The sequence below is a fragment of the Pogona vitticeps genome, chromosome 4 (genome assembly GCF_051106095.1).
Source record: "Pogona vitticeps strain Pit_001003342236 chromosome 4, PviZW2.1, whole genome shotgun sequence".
Taxonomy (NCBI): Eukaryota; Metazoa; Chordata; class Lepidosauria; order Squamata; family Agamidae; genus Pogona; species Pogona vitticeps.
Genome location: NC_135786.1, coordinates 180,713,302 through 180,736,681, shown reverse-complemented (window position 1 = coordinate 180,736,681; position 23,380 = coordinate 180,713,302). Strand labels below are relative to the sequence as shown.

The window sequence follows — 23,380 nt, the reverse complement described above, 5'->3', positions numbered from 1 at the left end:
GAAGCAGGAGAAGCTGGGACTGTAAAGCTCACTGTCACAGATACCTAGGCAGAGCAATTGAAAGTTATAGTCCAAGAAACAGTCCAAATGGTCAAGCAAGGTCCAGACAACCTAGTGTAAGGGATTAAGACACACAGGGCCAAGGCAGAGGTAATCAGGTAAATTGCTTCCAGCAGCTTGCAGAGCTTACTGAAGGCTGTTTTCTAGCTGAGCTGCTATAGCCCCACCTAGCACCTGGTGGCAGGTGTTCAGGTGCCAAGGGAAGAACAAGTGGCAGGGTTTGGCCCGAGTCTCCCTGGAGGAAAGGGCCTGCACATGAGGAATCATGAAAGTACCAGGAGACTTTCACTACAGTTGAGCAGTCTGCCTTGGGGCTCCAAATCAGACTCATGCCTTCAGCCTTCTTCATTCCTGAGGGTTGGAAAGTCATCCTACATCACTGGATTCATCTCCTGAGCTTCCATTATTCGTAGCCTCAGATTCCTGGGTTCTCAAAGGTCCATAAGAGTTCAGGATTTCCAGGGTCAAGCACATCTTCCACCATATCAGGGATAGGAGTGTTCAATAATGGGATCCTTGCTGGAGGACTTCTCTGCTGAGTTCATGGCACCTTTTCTAAATTAGAAGAGAAAAAGAAACAGTTCCTAGTGTCACTTAGGTACTGGAGGATTCAAAATTTCCAGTTGACTTCACTTAATGGTTTCATGTTGATGCTTTTGTCTTCTGTTATCAGCCCGAATGAAGCTGAGCCCCAGTGGGATAATTTCAGTAACAGCAGCCCACAGAAACTGGAAGATTTGGATGAAGATGTCATGTTTTAATAAAAATACTTAGCCTCAGTCTATTCTAGCATTTGGGTGCTTTTTATTTTATTTTTTTCATGTTTGAGTTGTACTGGGATAACGGAGAGGGTGCACTAATATGTGACCTTTTTATTTTTGCCAAAATGGGCATTGATAATTAAATACAATATTACGAAGTGATTATATTATTCACTCACTGCTCAAAGCTTGAAGAATGTTAACTTTAAATAAAAATTAGGCAACATTTCTAACAGTTACTAGCATGAAGTGCCATTTTCTCTGGAATGTTGTAATCCTGCATCACCTTACACAGGAGTAAGCCTATTGCACTTAATAGGATTTGAGTTTGATTAGGTACGTGTAAGATTATATATTACACAAGACATTCTGTGAAAGATGCCAAAATAATAGGATTATCAGTATGATGAAAGTATTTTTAAAATTCCATTATAACAATTAAACATGTGGCAAATTCTTGACAAAGCAAATTCTTGACAAAGATTTGGATAAATTGTATTCTTGAAGGCTTTCACGGCTAGTATCTAATGGTTTTGTAGGTTTTTGGGGCTGTTTGGCCGTGTTCTGGAGGTTTTTCTTCCTAACGTTTCACCAGTCTCTGTGGCCAGCATCTTCAGAGGACAGGAACTAGAACTCTGTGTTCCGGTGTAGTGTGTGGGATTATTGAGTATTTGTCTATAACCTACAACAACCATTTGGATAAATTCTTTGGTACCGTGCTGTGCTGCAATAAAATCAGAAGAACAAATATTCTGGGGTTTTCCCTGAGGATCCAAGTTTATGTGCATCTTTATATCCTACAATAATCTAGACTAATCTAAATAAAATTGTATGCCTAGAAATACATAAGACCTAAGTAAGAATCCCCATAAATCTTTTTTTTTAATTATTTTTATTCTAGATCTTGAAGAGACACCATCTGTAAATCCTTCCAGTATAGATGGAAATATGGATTCTGAGACAGAGAAAGAATGTCTGGTTAATGACACCAAACATGTTTCTAATAAGGCACCACTTTCATCTGCTCTTGATGAATATGAGTTCAAAGATGAAGATGAAGATGAAGTTAAGAAAATGATTGATGACAGACTAATACCTCGGAAAGATTTGAGAAAAGAGGATGAATCTGAAGTTGAACAGAGTAGCTTATTTCTCAAGCAGGAGAAGACATCATTTCCAAAATCATTTAAGAATAAAAAACAGAAGCCCTCTCGAGTATTGTATTCTACTTCTGAAAGTTCAGATGAAGACACTGTTCAAGAGAAAAAGATCATCTCTCCTTCATGTACTTTCACAGAAACATCAAGTTCTGATATAAAGATTAAAAAGGAATATGCTTTCAATGAATATAAGCAAAAAGGAAAAGAAAAAAGAAAAGTAAAAAATCAGAGCAAAAATAAGGAGAACCAGCAATTAAAATTAGAAAAAGATAACTCCAGAGTGACAAACCTGGGGGTATCTATATTAGAGTCATTTGACAAAAGCAGAGAAGAAGAAAATTTTAGAAAATCTTTTAGTCCAAAAGACGATTCTTCTTTACCATTACTCCATATTACTGCTGGCAGATCCCCCAAGAATCCATGTGGGTTAATTGAAAAGCAATCAACGGCACTTAAACAAGAAAATGTTAAAACATGTTTATCCCCAGGGGGATCAGAAGTACCATCACAGTCTGAATCAGTTCGATATGACCATAATACAGATTCAGAGTTTCTACTAGAAAATCCCAGTGGCAAGTCCTACAAGAACAAAGACAAAAGTAAGCATCAGAAGGAGTTTCTTTCAGAGTTTGGTGACAAATCTAGTCCTAAACAAAAAGAGGAAGATAATAGCTCATCCATTGAAAGCTCTGAATGTATGATGAAAAAAACTGACAAGGAAGGAAAAATACTTAAAAAGCATAAACTGAAACATAAAGAAAAGGAAAAAGATAAACACAAGAAAGAGCAGGAGGGAGAGAAGGAAAAGCACAAACATAGGGAGAGTACTAAGGAGGTCCAAAGGAATACTGAGTTTGACAGAGAATTTTGGAAAGAGAACTTTTTTAAAAGTGATGAGGCAGATGATATGTCAGGTTTGGACTATGAATCTCAAATATCAGAAAGGAAGTCTAAGCTGGAGAAAGTTCTGATTAAAGATGACAAATATGTGAAAGAGAAAACTTTTCACAAAGAGAAAAATCTTAGGGAGGAGAGAGAGAGGGAGAAAAATAAAAAAGAAAGCGATAAAGAGGAAAAAACAAAAGATACAAAGGAAGAAAAAGAGATTATGTTCACTGATAAAGAAACAGAAACATGTTCAGGTGTTAAGGATATAGCAACAAGTTTATGTTCGGTAGACCGAGAAGCAGACACTGAAAAGCAAGAAAAAAGCACAAAGGAACATAGAGAAAAACTTGAGAAACGTTACTCTACTACTGAAAAAGTGGAAAGAAAATATTTGGAAAAAGAGAAAAAAATAAAATGTGAACATAAATCAGAAAAAGAGAAATTGGAGTCAGGTGAAACTTTTGTAGAAAAGACAAAAGAAAAAGAAAAATCATATATTCAGCAAACAGAAAAAACTCACAAAGAAAGTGAAAAATTAAAAAGTTCTACTATTAAAAAGCTTGATGACAGGGAAAAAATCAAAGAGAAAGCTGACAAGAAGCATGACAAAGAAAAAAATGATAGACACTTGACAGACTGTAAAGAAAAACCAAGCAATGAAAAGAAATCTAAAGTTTCTGAGAAAGATGGTGAATATTCAAAGCAAGAAAAAGGGAAAAGCAAAGAAAAGGAAGTGGAGAAAAAAGAGAAATCCAAAGAAAGGGACAGTTCAGTGGCAAATATAAAGCATGCACCAGAAGAAAAGAAATGTAATGTTGAAAAAATATTGTCCTTAAAAGAGAAACCCAAAGATGAATTGCTAAAAACTCCTGATGGAAGAGAGAAAGATAAAAAAGATAAAGATATTGATAGATATAAAGAACGTGACAAACATAAGGAAAAAATGCAGCAAAACAGTGTGCTTAAGTTAAAGCCTGAAATGGAAAAGTTTAAATCTAAACCAGCACCAACACCTAAAGATACTCGACCTAAAGAAAAGCGATTGTTAAATGATGATTTGATGCAGACCAGCTTTGAAAGAATGCTTAGCCTTAAAGATCTCGAAATTGAACAGTGGCACAGAAAACATAAAGAAAAGATAAAACAAAAAGAAAAAGAACGGTTAAAGAATCGATCCTGTTCAGAACTTAGCAAAATAAAAGATAAGGACAAAACAAAACATCCACTTGACTCAAAAAACAAAGAGCTGATTCGTTCAAAAAGTTCAGAATTGTCGGATACTTGCATGAAGGATAAGCAGCCGAAGGATGCTACGGGTGGTCGGTCACTCTCTGTTGATACAAAGAATTTAATAGCTGGGGGTAAACCATTAGTATTATTGGACAATAGTGTAAGTAGGTCCCCAAGATCAGAAAGTGAAAAGACAGGACTAACATCCAGATCAGTGTCTATGATTTCAGTTGCTAGCTCAGAGGATTCTTGCCATACAACAGTGACTCCTCCAAGACCCACAACTGAATATGATTCAGATTTTATGCTTGAAGGATCTGATTCTCAGATGTCTTTTTCACATTCACCATTTTTGCCTAGTGCCAAGTCACCTGCTTATCATGAGAATGACAGCTTATCAGAACTACCAGAGCGCTGTAAAACTTCGATTTCAACCAGACTTCCACCAACTTATGTTAGATCACCATCAGTTGAAGATGTTAAATTTGTTCTGAATGACTGTAGGCCAGTTGTAGAAGTACGAAGATGTAGTATGCCAGCTGTTTATGAAAACAACAAACAGTCCAGAGGGTTGGATGAAAATAATCACAGTGCTTCCCTCTCAACTCAGAGTCATAGTTGCTCTCCTAAGCATGAAGCTCAATGCTGTAGCTTATCTGAAAAGGATTCTCAGAGTATTGTTTCAAATATGTTTTCCAGTTCTCCGTCATCCCCTGCTAGACCAGTTACAAACAAATCCAGTGCATCGGATACAGCTTTTAAAAATGCTGCTCTGTTAAGTCCATCAGGAGAAATTCATACACCCTTGGAGCCGAGTGGTCAGAATAATATTATACCATCAAATAAACCGTGGGATATGCCTTTGGACAGATTTAACTTATTAAACAGTGAATCCTCCTGTTCAAATTATGCAAGCTGTGAACAAGATGCAACAACTATTCCAGCCATACAAAATCCTGAAAATAAGATCAGAAAAGAACAAAAAACTTCTGAACTTTCCCCCCAGCAGGCTGAAAACGTAGCAAGTTCTACATCACAGGAATTGGCAGAATTTTTGCCACTGCATTCTTTTTGCTCGTCCCAGATACAGCCAATCACAGATATTGTGTGCATGTCAAAGCATGTATCTTTACCAGATAACAGCAGTCAAGACACTTTACTTGTTAAGCACCAGCAGTGTGGCATTCAAGCTTCCAGTTCAATGCTCGATGTGGATACTAGTAGTAAAAAGAAGATGGAAAAAAATTTCTTATTAAACAACAAAAAGGCAGATGTACTTATCACGGTGTATCCTGAAAGCTTCACTAAGGACACTTCACAAAATTTTGAAAAGGATTTCACTGCAAATGATCCTCGTTTACATCCTAATACAAGTTCATCTGCAGTAAGTAAGCTTATTTATAAGACATCACAAGCCGAAGAAATAGATAGTAGCTTGAGTGATGTTCAGATCCAAACTGAAAAAGCCCATTCTGATGACCTCTGTTCATCCCATATAGCTAGTAATAAAAGTGATACGGAGTCACAGGACCTAAATGCTAGAGCCCTAAAAGGAGTTACAACTGACTATAACAGAAAACCTTTTAATGTTGACCACACAGAAGACAATTCAGTGGAAGAAAATCTGCAACAGTGCCTTTCACCTTCTCTGGGAAACCATTCACAGTTGACTGGACATGAAGTGCATAAATATAGTCCTGTTATTAAATCTGAATTGGAGGAAGCAATGGAAGACCATAAAGCACAACAGTATGAAATTCCTCAAAGAATCACAAGAAACAGAGCAAATATGCTTGCTAATCAGAGTAAGCAGAACATTACTTGTTGCCCCCAGGCATCAGAAAGAGATTCAGAATCATGTGCCTCCATAAAAGGAAGGATAAGGTTAACTGAGGAGGAGGATGCCCAAGCACATCATCCACGTAAAAGAAAGTTGTCACGTGTTCCTCAGCCTGTGCAAGTCAATCCATCTTTAATGCAAGCTAAAGAAAAAACTCATCAGTCTTTGGCAGCAATTGTAGATGCTCTAAAACTGGAAGATATTCAGCCATACAGTTCAGAGAGAGCAAATCCATACTTCGAATACTTGCACATAAGAAAGAAAATAGAAGAGAAACGTAAATTGTTATGTAGTGTTATTCCTCAAGCACCTCAGTATTATGATGAATATGTGACTTTCAATGGATCATACCTTTTAGATGGCAATCCCTTGAGCAAGATATGTATTCCAACTGTAAGTAACTAGACATTTGGCTTATAATAGAATGAATTATATGCTCTAAGTTATTTCTAAACAGCTCAGTTTATTCTAGCCTGAGTTAATGTAATCAGATGCTTTGTCTTACCATTTTGCACCGACAGCGTATACTGCAATCCTGTTCTGTATTGTACTTGATAGTTACAAATATTGCTCTTCATACCCCTGTAACAATAATGAAATGTACATTATGCAAAAGTGGATGCTTTTGAGCTGTGCTCCCCAGAAGCTGCAATTTGTGCTCCCACTGAGATGGGGTTGGGGCAGTTTGCATGTTGAGAGGAAAAAGGGGGGATCAGAGTGGTTGCCCTTCAAAGTTGAGGGGAAAGCAAAAACCACTCTTGGATTCTCAGAAGTGGCCCAAAATGACAAAGAGATGAGAAGGGACTGCCATGTAGCAGGAAAAGAACTATGCTGCTACTTTTCTGTCTTCTAACACTTAGAAAACAAATACGAATTTATGGTGCAGCCAAACTGATAGTATAAAAATAGAAAAAGAATACAGATATAATATATCCTGTATACAGTGGGGTCTCGACTTACGAACTTAATCCGTATTGGAAGGCAGTTCTCAGGTCAAAAAGTTCTTAAGTCGAATCTGCATTTCCCATAGGAATGCATTGAAAACCATTTAATCCGTATCTGCTCTTTTCGTCCATAGAAACTAATGGGAAGCTGCTGTTCTGCCTTCTGCCACTAGAGGGGGATATTTTTTTTCTTTTTTCCTTTTAACCTAAGATGACTTAGCTTTAAAAAAAAAGGAAAAAAAGAGTTTGTAACTCGAATCTAAGTTCGTAAGTCGAGTCCATATATTCCTACGAGAGCGGTTCGTAAGTCAAAACGTTCGTATGTCGAGCCATTCGTAAGTCGAGACCCCACTGTACTATAGTTGATTTTTCACACTGACTCCCCCAAGGAAATGTCTTCATAGCCGTCTTATGTTCCATTGCTCACACAATTTAGAAAGTTATTGGAAGTACATATTGGCCCTATGCATCTTCAAATGAAATTATGAAATTAAAAAAGAGGTGTTACAGGGTTGTTTTTTTAAGTTGGTTACTCATTTGAAAAAGCAAATGTGCATTCTCAGTGCCACTTCATTCACAGATGTATATGTGCTTGCTTTATACTGTAGCTGCTCCTCAGACTTACAGTTTAATGTTTATGGTAAAAAGAGGCTGTGTTGCTTCCTTTTTTTGAACCCTAAATATCTGATTCAGTATGATCCTTATCTCTTATTCTTCGTCTCTACCACGGAGGACCAGTTCTCTCACTTAGGTATCAGTAATTTATTGAGATTTTTATAACAGAAATGAAAAGAAACTTAACAAAAAAAGAAATTGAAAATCAGATTCTGCAGTTTTTGAGAAGAAGTTATGTTTGCTTAAATGAAGACGGGGGGGGGGGGGGTAATGGAGAACAGGCACTAGGAAGCATCCTTCATTTGTTGACACCAGTCATTATGGTCTTGCCTACATTCATGTATAATGTTAAATCATGGTTCAGCATTACAAAGATGCACATTCCTCTGTGTGATTATGGAAGTTTCCATTTCTGTTTTTTATTAACCAGTTTACATTGCATCTAAAACCTGAACTGTGGGTGGAGCAGTTTCATATATCACAACTTAAAGTTGGCTTCTTTTAGTGTCTGACATCAGATATTATAACACGCTGCAGTTTGTCTCAAAGCAAAATCTTCCAAATGCTTCCTTGTGGCTAAACCAAAGGAAATGGGAAGCACATGTACTCCTCATGACACTAAATTATGGTTTAGCTTTTTACGCAGGTATATCCACTAACATTTACCTTTGTTGGACATGCAGCTTATAAATGCATGCTCTTCAACTAGTGTTATACTATATAAAGTAGAGATTCATATACTTCATAAATATTGCTTATCAACATTTGTTTCAAACCAGATTAGTAAAGCTAACTACAAATATGAAAAGGCAAAATAGCCATGTTATAATATTCCAAGTCACTGTGACATCTTGTAATAATGTTCATGAACATTCTGATCAGTATGTGGTATTCTTGTAAACGATTTGTTTTTCTGGAGTAAAATCTTGTGCTGGGCCTAGAGATAGGGGAAGCAATGTGGGCAAGACAAGGGAAATTGAGACCTGAAATGCTCCATGGGAAGAAGTCCCAATACAAATGAAGCAGAGAGAGTTGTTGAAGGAAGGCAGTAAACAGTATTTTTTCATCTTGGTTTGAACTAGCCAGCCAATTTTTGGTTTCCAAAAATGGAATGGTAGACAAAAGAACTTTGGCAGTTATAAGTTCTGTTTTCGCCAAGTAACTTACTTAAAGAATGCTTCCAGCTTCCAGTTTTGTATCTTGAAAAGGCTCATGTACCTTTAAAGTTACAGAAGAATTAAACAATATGCTTTCATGCTTTACAACACTGTGACAAATATTCCAATGCAACTACATTTTCTTATCCATTATTTCTTCAGTTTATTGCATTTTTCCTTATATTAATGTACAGTATATAGTGTTATATCAAAAAGATGTTTCATTCCCAGATCACTCCACCTCCTTCACTGTGTGATCCACTTAAAGAACTTTTTAGACAACAAGAAGTTGTAAGGATGAAACTTCGTTTACAACACAGTATTGAAAGGGTAAGACTATGATAAAATCTTAGGTGATGCTTATTCTACAGAAAAAATATTAACAAACCTCTCCTTTGGAGCTCTTTATGCTTCTAAAGAGAATGTGTGAGAAGAAACAAGTTTCGAAACAATTAGCAAATGCATTTATGTTCTTGATGTTTCAGTTGTTCTTCAGTTTGCATCCTTCACTTGACATGATAAACTATCTTGGTGAAAAGGTCTCCCATTTTTGTGGCCTAAAATGGGAGAGGGCCAGTGTTATGTGTAAATGGCTGGCACAGAGTGGTTGCAGCTGTCTGGGGCCAAGGAATGACTGGTGTACATCCTCTCTCCATGAAGTTGTTAACTCATGCACTAAAGAGAGTGAGAAGTATGCCCTGTCATAATCGGGAGTTGTCAGTTGCTGCAGGACTTTGCCTTGTGTAACAAAACAAACACCATAGAAAACCTTTAATTTTGAATGACTGATATTTGTGGTGATTGTTAAAATGTTTATGTAATTCATTGAAGTGCTCATTCGGGCTGTCCCTTTTAATTCACTGAGACGTGTGTCAAACATTCGGACCAACCTTCCTGATATTTGTAAATATGCAGTTATTTGACACAGTTTTTGTATAAAAACATATTAATCACAATAATACGTAACATCTATTAAAAATATATTTAAAATCCAAGAAATTGTTCTCCTGTTCTATATTGGGTCTCAAAATTTCTTAACATTTTTTATGGAATCTGTAATTGTAAGAAGTTATTGCCAGTTTATAGTGCTATAGGAAAGCTACTTCTTTAAATTTAGGAGGTGTACATCTGTACTTCAAAGATTGTTAGTTTGTTATTTCAATTTATATGTTTTAAGTCTGCATTTTAATTTTTAATCTTTAATTAGGAAAAGCTCATTGTTTCTAACGAGCAAGAAGTATTGCGTGTCCATTACCGAGCTGCAAGAACTTTAGCTAATCAGACTTTACCATTCAGTGCATGCACAGTACTACTGGACGCTGAAGTATATAATGTGCCTATGGATGCTCAGGTAAAAAAAAAAAGAAGCTGTTTATCAAATACTGTGGTAACTAACTTATATTACTGTTTTAATCTCCTTCTTGAAATCATTTCATAACTTTAAACATGCTGGAGTAGTTGCTAGTTTGACAATATTATCTACTTACATCAAATCAACAACTTTCTAGTTACCAGTAGGATACCCCCCCCCCCAAGATCAGACAGCTTAAAGGCAGTCGTGCTGACATACAGTTGTGTTCAAAATTATTCAACCCCCACTGAAATTGAATGTTTTGGCCATTTTGACATTGATTTTGATCATTCAGTCATCTTGCTTACATTTACATGAAAGAGGCACTTGTAGGTCAGAGAAATATAACCTTAAGTTTATAATGAAATAACCACAAATGTCTTTTCTGTGCTCACATCATTATTAGTTTTTATTCAACCCCCAAGTGACATTCAATCTTAATACTTAGTACAACATCCTTTTACAGTTATAACAGCTTTTAAACGTGAAGCATAGCTTGACACAAGTGTCTTGCAGCGATCTACGGGTATCTTCGCCCATTCTTCATGGGCAAAAGCCTCCAGTTCAGTCAAATTCTTAGGCTTGCGCACTGCAACTGCTTTCTTTAAGTCCCACCAGAGGTTCTCAATCGGATTTAAGTCTGGTGACTGCGATGGCCACTCCAAAATGTTCCAGCCTTTCCTCTGCAACCATGCTGTAGTGGACTTGGAGGTATGCTTGGGATCATTGTCCTGTTGAAAGGTCCAACGTCTCCCAAGCCTCAGGTGTGTGACGGACTGCATCACATTTTCATCCAATATCTCCTGGTACTGAAGAGAATTCATGGTACCTTGTACACGCTGAAGCTTCCCTGTACCTGCAGAAGCAAAACAGCCCCAAAGCATTATTGACCCTCCACCATGCTTCACAGTAGGCAAGGTGTTCTTTTCGTCATATGCCTTGTTCTTCCTCCTCCAAACGTAGCTTTGATCCATGGGCCCAAACAGTTCTAATTTTGTTTCATCAGTCCACAGAACACTATCCCACAACTTTTGTGGTTTGCCCACATGACTTTTGGCATACCGCAGTCGACTCTTCTTATTCTTGGGAGACAGCAAGGGGGTGCACCTGGGGGTTCTGGCATGGAGACCTTCATTACGCAGTGTGAGCCTTATTGTCTGAGCTGAAACTTCTATACCCACATCTGACAAATCTTTTTTCAGTTCCTCAGCAGTCACACGGGGACTTTTCACCACTCTACGCTTTAGGTAGCGCACAGCAGTCGAAGTCAGCATCTTCTTTCTTCCACGACCAGGTAGCATTTCAACAGTGCCCTTTGCCTTGAATTTGTGAATGATGCTTCCTATGGTGTCTCTTGGTATGTTTAACTTCTTTGCAATCTTCTTATAGCCATTGCCCTTCCTGTGAAGACAAATCACCTCTTCTCTTGTCTTCCTGGACCATTCTCTTGACTTCACCATGTTTGTAACCACACCAGTAAATGTCTAGAAGGAGCTGAGTATCACAGTCATTTTAAAGCTGCCTAATTGGTGCTTATTATGCTTGATTGGTGCTCGGTGACATCCACAGGTGTTTTCAATACCTGATCGAAAACACCTGAATGAACCTCTCTTCTTCAGAGTGGTAGTCTTTAAGGGGTTGAATAATTGTGGCAATGAAGAAACCACAAAAGAAACATTTACTACTGTATTACATAAACAATTGATGTTATTTTAGTTGCATTTGGTTCTTTAAAACGTCCTTGTAGGATTTCATTCTGAATACAATTCCAAATGTACACTATAGTCCCTAAACCCCTTTACAGCATTGGGGGTTGAATAATTTTGAACACAACTGTAAGAGGATTCTGCCCATTCGAAACCCACTCCAGTTGGTATATCTTGAGTTTGGATTGCAATTGTAAATTGTTAGAAATAATTGAACTGGGTTTGTTTCATTAAAGAATTTGGATTGGTTAAAAGAAATTGGCATGACGTTTGCAAAAACTCTTGCCTTACCATTTGCCATTTGGAATTACTTGAGAATTTCAATAAAAATTCAGATAAGAACATACTTACACTTCTGAGAGATTTCAGATGAGTCTACACATGAGCTCATCCTAAAGGGGGTCAGAGCTTTATAGATGTTTAAAATAGACTTGAAGAAAGCGCTTAAATGGGGACAAAGCGCTTACTGTGCCTACCTCAAAGCTCCCCGGAAATGTATATTTCAGTAGAGGAAGCAGACGTAGTGGCTTCAGGCACACATAGTCCATAGAAAAACATATTGTCACTTCACAGACTTGAAATATGACTCCAAGTCCCAACAATTCCTAGCATTATTCTGACCAGTTTCTATTGAAGAAAAGGCCTCTAGGGACACATTCTACAATACAGTGGTGCCTCGCATAACGAGCGCCTCATATAGCGACGAATCCGCATAGCGATCCCTTTTCCGGGATCGCTAATGTGGAGGCATCGCGTCGGCCCCAGTGGGCGAAACTCGCATAGCGAAGATCGGTAAGCGTTTCGCTTACCGATCTTCGCTTTGCAACGCCGCGGATCAGCTGTTCGGCGGTTCCAGAATGGCCGCCGGACACCCAAAATGGCCGCGCGCAGTGTTTTCGCGCCCTCCTCTCGCTTACCGAGGGCACGAAAATGGCTGCCGGACCCAGGAAACTTCGCTAAACGGTGAGTTTTCAGCCGATCGTTTAATGCGTTCCAATGGCTTTTTACTTTCCGTTTAACGAAGTTTTCACATAGCAAAGGTTAATCCAGAACGGATTAACCTCGCTATGCGAGGCACCACTGTATAAGTGACTAGGGAAGGGATTGGAAATATAGCAAATAACTAAACTGTAACAGTGATCACCAAATTAGATTGCTTTAAAAGAGAACTGGACAAATTTGTGGAAGAGGAGGCTATCACTAGCTTCTAATTCTGATGGAAATATATTTATTTCCTCCATTACTAGAGAGTAATATGTGTCTATGCATCAGTTACAAAGAAGCAAGCAAGAAGCTGCTTGCTTATGCAGCTATGTCCCGTTTGTGGGCTTCCCATGGACAAATGGTTACCCCTGTGTGATCAGAATGTTGGACTATAGATCTTTGGTCTGTTATGGTGTGACTCTTTTGTTCTTAAAACTGCTGGTATCATAATTCATTTATATGAATCTATAATTTCATTGCATTTTTAAACTGTGTTGTGGTAAGTACAGTTCTGGTTGTCCAGTGTCAAGAGGATATTAGGGAGCTTGAAAAGATGCAGAAAACAGGCTAAATTGAGCACCCTGCTAGAGCGGTGTCTTAATGTGGAATCATTTATTGTTTTTTAATATATCAGAACATTGATAATTAAGTAAATACACATGTAATATGCACGGTTTGGAGACAAAAATTCAGAGTTACCTAATGAAACTGATTTGTCACTTGATTCTTGACAGACAAAACAAAGGAGAGCTCAGCGGCCTAGGTATCTGGTTGCAGAGCCAGATGCTGGGAGTTTGATTCCTCAGTGTGCCTCTTTCACAGGGGCTGGACTCAATGATCCATAGGGTCCCCATCCAGGTCCGCAGTTCTAAGAGTATTCTAAGAGTATAATACATAATTAATTTACAAAATTTATAGAAATGATCACTGACAGATGGCTTTGTAAGAGGATTTAAAACATTCAAAGAAAATAGTTCTGTCAGTGGTTAGGGGTAACATTAAGGTTCAAACATTATGTAAAAGATGTTTTCTGCTGATTAATCAGAGCTTTTCTCAAGTGTTTAGCTTTTTAGTTCTTATATCCCATGGAAATCCATTTAAATTTATTTTACAAATCTACAAATGTATTAAATGGATATTTCAAGTGTAACATGATTGCTGCTAGTATTCTGAAATTATTGAAAATTAGAATAGTATAGAGAGTGATGACCATTTCATAGTGGCAAGTTTGTATTGTAAAGTCTTAATGCACATAAAGGTAAAGGTTCCCCTTGACAATTTTTGTCCAGTCGTGTTCGACTCTAGGGGGCGGTGCTCATCCCCGTTTCCAAGCCATAGAGCCAGCGTTTTGTCCGAAGACAATCTTCCGTGGTCACATGGCCAGTGCGACTTAGACACGGAACGCTGTTACCTTCCCACCAAAGGTCCCTATTTATCTACTTGTATTTGCATGCTTTCGAACCGCTAGGTTGGCGGGAGCTGGGACAAAGCAACGGGAGCTCACTCCGTTACGTGGATTCGATCTTACGACTGCTTGGTCTTCTGACCCTGCAGCACAGGCTTCTGCGGTTTAGCCCGCAGCGCCACCACGTCCCTTCAATGCACATAAAGTCTTCAGTTATTCTTCTTGAATAAAATGGATGTCATTAGTCCTAGCATTTGAAGTATGCAAGTCCAAGAAAGACAGTTTGTTCAACATGGCAATGCATTATCAAGTAATTAACATTACTTTTCATTTCTCATATTTTTTGGGTTACAGACTGATGACAGTAAAACATCAGTTAGAGATCGATTTAATGCAAGACAGTTTATGTCATGGTTACAGGATGTGGACGATAAATTTGACAAATTGAAGGTATGTATCTTATTTATTTATTTATTTAATTTAGACCCCGCCTATCTGGCCCACCAGACCACTCTAGGCGGCTTCCAAATATAAAATCAAATAATAAAACATAGACAAATACATAATAATCAAACAAGAACAGCAGTAAAAATAAAAAGGAAAAGTAAGAAAAATCAAGAGTTGGCTGGAGGGAAGGCCTGAATAAACAGCCATGTTTTTAATTGGGTTTTAAAGGTGCCCAGCGTGGGGGCAGTGCAAATCGCCAGAGGGAGATTGTTCCAGAGGCGAGGAGCCACCGCCGAGAAGGCCCGGTTTTGTGTCTTCTCCTTCCGGGCCTCTCTCGGCGTCAGGCTCCTCAGCCTCACCTCCTGACTCACGCGGGTGATCCGGGTAGACCTTGGTGGGAGGAGGCATTCCGCCAAATATCGAGGTCCTAAACCGTTTAGGGCCTTATAAGTAAGCATTAAAACTTTGAAGTTGACACGGAAACAGATGGGCAGCCAATGCAATGCGGCCAGCGTTGGAGAGATGTGTTGATATTTTCTCACTCCTGTAAGGAGCCTGGCCACCGCATTCTGCACCACCTGAAGTTTCCGTGTCAGCCTCAAAGGCAGCCCCACATAGAGCACGTTACAGTGATCTAATCTTGAGATTACGAGCGCATGCACCAAGGTAGTGAGCGCCCCCATGTCAAGATAGGGTCGCAGCCGGGCAATCCGCCAAAGATGGAAAAATGCGGTGTGGACTACTGACGCCACCTGAGTTTCCATGGTGAGCGTCGGGTCCAAATATATGCCGAGGCTGCGGACCCCACTCTTCGCAGCCAAGGTGGTCCCCCCAAATGTGAGAGAGCCACCCAAGCCACCTACCACAGGGGCACCCACCCTCAGAACTTCCGTCTTATCTGGATTCAGCCTCAGTCCGTTCTCCTGCATCCATTACAGTATGGCCCCCAGGCAACGCTGAAGGGAAAGGACAGTATCACCTGCAGTTGGTGAAAAGGAGATGTAGAGCTGGGTGTCATCGGCATATTGATGACACGAAGCCCCACATCCCCTAATGACCCCACCCAGCGGCCTCATATAGATGTTAAACAGCATTGGGGAGATAATTGACCCCTGTGGAACCCCGCAATTGAGACTCCACGGGGCCGAGACGCTCTCCCCAAGCTGAAATCTCTGGGGACGGTCCCCCAAGAAGGAACGGAGCCAGGCAAGTGCCAAGCCACCAGATCATTGGAACCGCAATATCTTCATTGGAGCTCTTCCAAAAATACTTTTCATAGAGGGCCACGCTGGATATTTTCATCATACACACCCCACCTGCATACACACACCCACACACCTGCCCACCTGTATGGATGCCCGTCCACCCGCATGCACATCCCCCTGCATGTGTGCACGTATGGGCTGAAGGAAATGGACTGGATAAAATGGCAAGGCGGGCCAGATGTTTGGAGACCCCAGGTCTAGGGAGTTGGTGCCCATGAAGTGGATTGTTTCAGTACTGTATTTCATTGCAGTGGTGCCCCGCATAACGAGCAATTCGTTTAACGACGAATCCACATAGCGATGTGTTTTTTGCGATTGCAAAAGCGATCGCATTGCGATGTTTCTAATGGTAAAACATCGCTTTGCGATGATCGGTAAGCATTTTGCTTACCGATTTTCGCATAGCGATGTTTTTTTAACAGCTGATCTGTGGTTCCAAAATGGCCACCGGGCAAAGAAAATGGCCATCCACTGTGTTTTCGTGCCCTTTCTTCGCTTACCGGGCAGCAAAAATGGCAGCCGCATGGAGGATTTCCGCATAACTGTGAGTTTTTTGCCCATAGGAATGCATTAAACGTGTTTTAATGCATTCCTATGGGCTTTTTTGCCCCGCATAGTGACCAATCCACATAGTGACGATTTTTTCAGAACGGATTATCGTTGCTATGCGGGGCACCACTGTATTTGCTAGCAACTAGAGTTTACTCAATTCCATAATCAGGTGTGAAACCAGACCAAAATAGATTTGGTCATCTAGCAGCCTCTCAAACTGAGAGGCTACCATATGCTCCAGCTCCTTGTCCAAAAATCAAACATTGGAGACTGGCTGATAGTTTTCCAATATAGTGGGGTTCAGAGAGGGTTCCCCCCCTTCTATCCTTTAGGCAGGATTGAATTAACCCTTGATCCAGAGAGGCCATCACCACTCCTCTTAGCTATTCAGCCAATCTTCCCTTGACTGCTTTAAGAGACAATAAGAGTAAGGGTCCAACACACATATGGTGGCTCTCAACTCTGCAAGGATCTCGTCCACATTCTCAGGCTGTACAAATTAGAATAAATCCTTTAACACAGGGCAAGCAGGCCCCAAAGTTACATTTATAGGATCTATATTGACTACAGTATCTAAATCAGAATGGATGAAAGCAATCTTGTTTGCAAAGTATTGTCCTAATTCTTCACAGCAGGCTGTATAGTAATCTGTGTTCTCTTTACGTGGGCCAACACATAGTAGTAGCTTGACCTTGAAACAGTGCTGATGGACAAGTCTTCGCAGATGAATGGTAGCAGAGAAAAAGGATTCCTTTGCTGCCAGCACCAATACAGATTAGGCCCTCTGGTGGGCTCTAGCCTGTGTTCAGTTGGATTTACTCTGAGTTTTTTGCCATTGTTACTCTGAGTCCCACTGACTTTATCATTACTAGCTCCCTAGTAAACCAAGCTTGGTTGTCCACTTGGCTTGGTTATCCCTCAGCAGAAGCTGCCGCTGTCACCAGTGAGAAGTCATTTTCTCTCTCTCATAAGATGAGTATATTATTGAGTTTCATTCACTACTACCTATGGTCTTCAAATCTACTTTTGTATTGGGATAACAAACCTGTATTCTTTTGGCAAAGGATGCTGTACAGCAGGTATATCTTTGTTACAGAAGACTTTTTTTCCTCCTAGTAGTTCCTGATACCCAAGAGATGGGATGGCCTGTGACTTACGCTAGATCTTGGGGAGAGGTGCAATCAAGTCCAAGAAGTTTTGGATCATTGTTTTAACACTGACCTTTCTCCATAGAGACTGGCTCACCACTGTGGAATTGAAAGATGCATAGGTTCCTACTGTGATTGAGCCACAGTACTGCCAGTTTTTGCATTTGGCCATCAGGAATCATCTACTTCAATGCAAGGTTCTTCCCTTCAGTGTTGCCACATACTCTGGAGCTTTAATCATAGGTCTGGCAGTGGTAGTATTTTTTCTATACCATGGGCATAACAGTCTTCCCTTACATTGATGGTTGACTACTAGTGACTCTGCCTCACAGACATCTTCAGGCAGATCTTAACTATACACTTTCATTACTGATGGACTTGGGTTTTGTTTTTTTAAAACCAAGAAAAGTCTCAACTCAGTAGGAGCCCAACATGGTTCTTATCAGTGTTCCCTCTAAGCTGCATGGGCACGCAGGGCTGTATCAGGCATGCACAGCCAAGCAAGTGTTAACACCCATTTCCTTCTGGTTGCGGCCAAACCCCACGTGCAAGGGGCAGAGCTCCCATGCAGCACTCCGGAAAATTAGAAGGAACCTTGGAGATACCCAGTTTAGTGAGGGGATGATAGATTCTTTTTATACTTCATCTTTTCTCCCAAGGGATCAGGCAAAAACTCTGGCATATTTGGTACACAAAACTTACAATTCAATGTCAGGTTTTATGGCTGTAGCAATGGCACTTGTACCTGGCTATCTCTGTGTGTACAAACTGTAATGTGGTTTCTGGGAATAACTGGATATCTATTTCTTTATCTTGAAACAGACATGTCTCTTGATGAGACAGCAACATGAAGCAGCAGCTTTAAACGCTGTTCAGAGACTGGAATGGCAGCTTAAACTACAAGAACTTGACCCTGCAACTTATAAATCTATCAGCATTTATGAAATTCAGGAATTCTATGTTCCTCTTGTGGATGTTAATGATGACTTTGAATTGACACCTATATGACAGCTAGTGTCTCTTTACTGACTGTTGCAGCTTAAAGTTGTGGGAGAGGAGCATAATTGTTTAAAATATAGCACTAATACAGAACACTGCCTTTCTCAATGTACCATAGATTCCTTCAAAAATGCTTTGCAAAATCTCATTCAATATTGTAAATGTGCATACCATTTATTACTAAATGGTATTTATTTTAGATTCCATATCTGAAATGCATCTTCCCAATGGATCTATTTAAGTACAACAATCTTTCATTAAAGATTTAACAGCGCTGGCAGCTGTTATAAGAAATCCACTGAGAAGTGCTTGCTATTTAAAGTTCACATTAATGATTTTTATTATTAAACTTAAACTCCTGCAAAACAACAAACCTGTGGAAGAAATTATATGCTTGTGGGAATGTGGGGAGTGAGAGTCTTTTCATCTTATATAATTATAGGTTAATTGTACAGTTTTCTTTTTTGAAAAGATGTAATATTGTTTTCATTTTTTAAAATAACTTATTTTATACATATTGTGCACATGTAAATATTACTGTATTTAATGTTCAACTCTGTATAAAAATAGATATTTTAATTGTAAAACTGTTTTGTCTTATGTTTTATTGGACCAAAGTTGTTGTTTCTTATGTGTAGCGTATAGTCAGTTTTCTTTTCTAAGGCATGTGTTTGGTTTAGCTGCTTGTTCATCACCATAACTGTTGAGATTTGACACTGAGCAGTATTGCATGCTAGCTCAGTTCAAGTTTTTCCTTAGTGTGTGGTACCTAAATGATTACATGTGTGGTGCCAATCCACCAAGCACTGCTTCTGTATAGCAACCATTCATTCAGAGGAGTTTGCATGAGTGCCCTTTCCAGTGTAGTTTGCAGCAGTGCTTAATGGATTACACCTTGGCTTCCCAGAGCCATTTGTCTGTTGACCTGCTGCTGTAATACCATGCCTATGACTTACTATGCTAGAGTATTTTGTTTAAAATCTTAAGGATTATAAACTTGCTCTTTCATTGTGGTCTCAAAACAAGCCTTTCAGTGTTTTCTCTCTTCCAAATGCCTCTCAGTGAATAATTCTTAAATTGTACATTGTCTATTTTAATATTTCTCAATTGAAATATGTAAATAGCTGTAAATACAATGTTTAATAAATTCTATTGGTCATGCTAAAAGCTGGTTGGTTGGATCCTTGTGACAGTGACATTTTAATTCTTTGAAGTTTTATACAGTTTGACAAAATAAATATTTGAAAGTTCCATGATAACATTGTATTTGTATATTCTGACCAGTCTTCCTGCAGTTTTTCAGCAAATGATTATGTTGTGTTACTTCTGTATTAGCAAATTGACTAACACTATGATATGGATATACAGTGGGGCCTCGACTTACTAACGTCCCTACTTACGAAATTTTGACTTACAAAAAGCACCGGCCGCAAAATTTTGCTTCGACTTGTGGCCGGAGCTTCGACCTACGAAAAAAAGGCAGGGGGAAAGGGTGGAAAATTCAAACCATTGGTGGCGAAGAGGCTGCTTCTTCGCCCCAATGGTTAGGAAAAGGGAGGCTCAGCCTCCCCGGCTTCCCAGCCACTGTGACCGCCGCTGCCAGAGGCCTGTGTTTTTAAGCGGGGGGGAAACCAGAACCCCACCAACTCTGGAAAGGCCAGGAGGAAATCTGCAGGATGCTGCCACTTTTTAGCACCCCTAAAAGGCGCCCCTTTCACTGGCTGGGCGCCCTTGCCCTCTGGGCCCCCCACTCACCTTCCTTCCAAGTCAAAGCAGGAGCCGCCGAGAGCGAGGCAGAGCGTGCTGGGCACGGGAGCACAACAGAACAAGCAAGCAAGCACGGAGGGAGGGAAAAGTTGCCCAGCCAGCCGATTTCCTGCTGGGCCACCTTCCCTGGGATTTCTTTGCAGACTCCAGTTGTGTGCTATTTAATGTTGACCGAGCTGGTGGGCGAATGCGCATCTGTTGCACCCTTAAAGGGGACAGACAGATCAGCGTTCCCGGTGAAATCTTTGCAGATTGGGGTGGTGACTGTGCGGGGATTGCTGGCGCTTTTTATTCCCTTTCCGCAGAAGAAAGGGAGGGGAGCTTTCTGGGGATGTTTGAGTGCCGCTGCCAAGGAGGTTTCTCGCTCACCCAGCAGCTGCCCGACACTTCAGGCTGCCCTTCGGCTCAAGAGCGCACTCCGGACTTGGAAAGCGGGAGGAAGGGGCAAGCGATCCAGGTGCTCCGGCCATTTGTAGTACTGGCCATGCGTCCTCGAGATGTCTGAGCGAAGTTCAAAGGGGGTGTGTGGGAGAGTGCGGGGCTTCAGCGCGAGGAGCTGAAGAAGACTTGGCAGAAAGCCCAGGAGTTCGCCGTGGTGAGTCGCAACAAGTTCAGCATGGCTCTGAGAGACAAGACGGTGAGCAAAGAAGACCAGGCAGAGTTTGAGAGGCTCTGGGTGATTTCCTCCTCCTGCCTGGAGATCTTGAAGTTCGACATGAAGCCTCTGGCAGTGGCGATCGCAGCGGGGGAAAGCCGGGGAGGCCCCCAGCAGCAGTGGTTGTAGGAGCGGGGAAGCCCGAACGGGCTTCGGAGGCTTCGGACAGGTAAGGTACTCCTTTTTCCTTTTTAAAAAGTTGTTCTGGGTGGGTTTTGGAGGGCAGGTTTGGGCTGGGGGGGTATGTTTCTGTGTTTTGTTTTTTGGTGATTTTTTTTTGCAGTCCCAGAGTGGGACTGGCTCCAATGTTTATTTTTGGATTTTTTTTTCCAAAGCAGTGTTGCCTGCACAACACTGCTTTGGAAAGTTCCAGAATCTCAAAAACAAAAGTGCCTCAGCATATACAGTGGTGCCTCGCTTAACGACGATAATCCGTTCCAGGAAAATCGCCGTTAAGCAAAAACATCGTAAAGCAAAATAAAAAATCCCATTGAAACGCATTAAAACCCGTTCAATGCGTTCCAATGGGATAAAAACTCACTCTCCAGTGAAGATCCACCATATGGCAGCCATTTTTGCTGCCTGTATAGCAAGGAATCCGTCCCTAAACACAGCGGGGAGCCATTTTAATTACCCGGTGGCCATTCTGAAACCGCTGATCAGCTGTTCTAAAAACATTGTTTTGCGAAGAATCGGTTCCCGAAGCAGGGAACTGATCTTCGCAAAGTGAAATTCCCCCATTTAGATCATCGTTTTGCGATCGCAATTGTGATCGCAAAAAGATCGTCGTAAAGCGGATCCGTCATAATGCGGGGCAATCGTAAAGCGAGGCACCACTGTACCATGCAAACGCGGCCCTGCTTTCCTCAGTTCTTTTTTGTTCGTCACTGCAACAGCACTTCTCTTACCTTCTTACTGATAAATCTTCTTTCCTTCCCTCTTTACCTAAAAAGAGAGAGACTTAGTTTAGAGAGGGTTTACTATGTACTGCCCGCATAGCTCTGCTGTGCTTCTTTCTTAATGATTTATGGCCTCTGCCTTAATGAAAATGTCTACCACATGGGGCAAGATAATTCCCCAGTCCAACAGACATGATACCTACTTATTGTTCCTAGGAGATGCCCATTTGGTTCAATCTTGCAAAATTTGTAGGCGTTTTATTGCCCTTACACTTACGAATTGTCAGGCTTGGCTTTGATACTTCCTTTGGGAACAATCCTTCCCAGGATACTTTTGACCACCCAGATGGATCAAACAGCTCCTTCAGGGACACCCCTGGATGTAGAGTCCATCACTTCTTCAAAACAGCCATAAAATTGACAAAGAAATCAGAGCATGGCATCCATAAACATACAGCAGCCCCCGATATCGACGTGGCGAAGAAGAACAAGTGGCAGTCTTTAGACTCCATCGTGGTCACAGCAGTTTTGGATCTGCAGTTATTGGTCCAACAATCTATCTCTGCTCCCGTTACTGATGCCCAGTATACGGTGTTGGTCTCAGAGGGTGAATGCTTGAGCCCCTCCATGCAGAGTGTTGCTGCCTCACTGAGAGCACCATCTCCTTGGAGTCCACTCAAAGAGCAATCTTTGCTTCCATTGTCCAAGGATGAACGACAGTCTTTAACTGTCTCCACAACTAGGAGTAGGAAGTCCAGTTAGCTGTACAAAGCTAAACCTCCTGATTGAAGGAAACTTGTTTACAGAGGCAAGGTACAGGCAATTTTGTTCTCTCTTCATCTTACTTCCTTGTATAAGACGCCCCTCAATTTTGTAGTCTAATGTTTTTAGGAAAAAGTAGCGTCTTATGCACAAAAAATACGGTAGATCTCCACACTGCTACACTGCTCTCTGCCTTCCACGAGACCAGTGTCACCACCGGGGATTCCCCCCCCCCAGCTTCTGCCAAGGCCATAGCTCTCCATCCCTCCTCATCTGAGATCTTGCTACCTCCTCCTTATCTGGACCTCCTACTTAACCACCAGGCCTGCATCAGCTTTCAGCAACTCCTTCTGTTCCTAGAGGAAAAATACAACCAAATGACAACTCTGCCAATTCCAATGGGCAGGAGGGGAAAGACTCTGTCCTTATCCCAGGATCCTCAACCAGTTCCAATGTCCAGGATGCCAGCCCTCTCTGCCCCTCAGAAGCTCTCTCTTATAATGACCTAATAAAGAAAATGGCAAATCATTGCAGCACACAGTCTTTAAATCAGTACAGTGGTGCCTCACTTAACAAGCGCACCGTATAACGATGAATTTGCATAGCGATCCCTTTTTTGGGATCGCTAATGTGAAGGCATCCCAACCGCCGCAATGGGCAAAATTCGCATTGCGACGATCGTTAAGCGTTTCGCTTACCGATCTTCGCATTGCGACCCCCACGGATCAGCTGTTCGGCGGTTTCAAAATGGCCGCCGGACACCCAAAATGGCCACGCGCAGCATT

At 40.8% G+C, this 23,380-nt stretch overlaps 1 protein-coding gene and 1 long non-coding RNA gene across 8 annotated transcripts in view; one reads left to right on the top strand and one right to left on the bottom strand.

Moving 5' to 3' along the window:
* The window catches only part of ANKRD12 (ankyrin repeat domain 12), a 98,119-nt gene extending 78,348 nt beyond the window's left edge, over nt 1–19,771 (top strand). For all 7 annotated transcript variants that reach the window (XM_020793518.3, XM_020793522.3, XM_072998806.2 and 4 more), the window contains 5 exons: nt 1,723–6,332; nt 8,887–8,985; nt 9,863–10,006; nt 14,456–14,551; nt 18,336–19,771. In XM_020793518.3, coding sequence (XP_020649177.3) covers nt 1,723–6,332; nt 8,887–8,985; nt 9,863–10,006; nt 14,456–14,551; nt 18,336–18,521 — 5,135 coding nt within the window. In that variant the 3' untranslated portion in view covers nt 18,522–19,771. The remainder of the gene's footprint in view (nt 1–1,722; nt 6,333–8,886; nt 8,986–9,862; nt 10,007–14,455; nt 14,552–18,335) is intronic.
* LOC140706902 (uncharacterized) lies at nt 13,294–21,880 on the bottom strand. Its single transcript, XR_012086823.2, has 2 exons — nt 21,843–21,880; nt 13,294–13,575 (listed from the first exon to the last, which is right to left on the bottom strand). It is a non-coding gene; the product is annotated as an uncharacterized LOC140706902 (long non-coding RNA).
* Nucleotides 21,881–23,380: the final 1,500 nt, after the last annotated feature.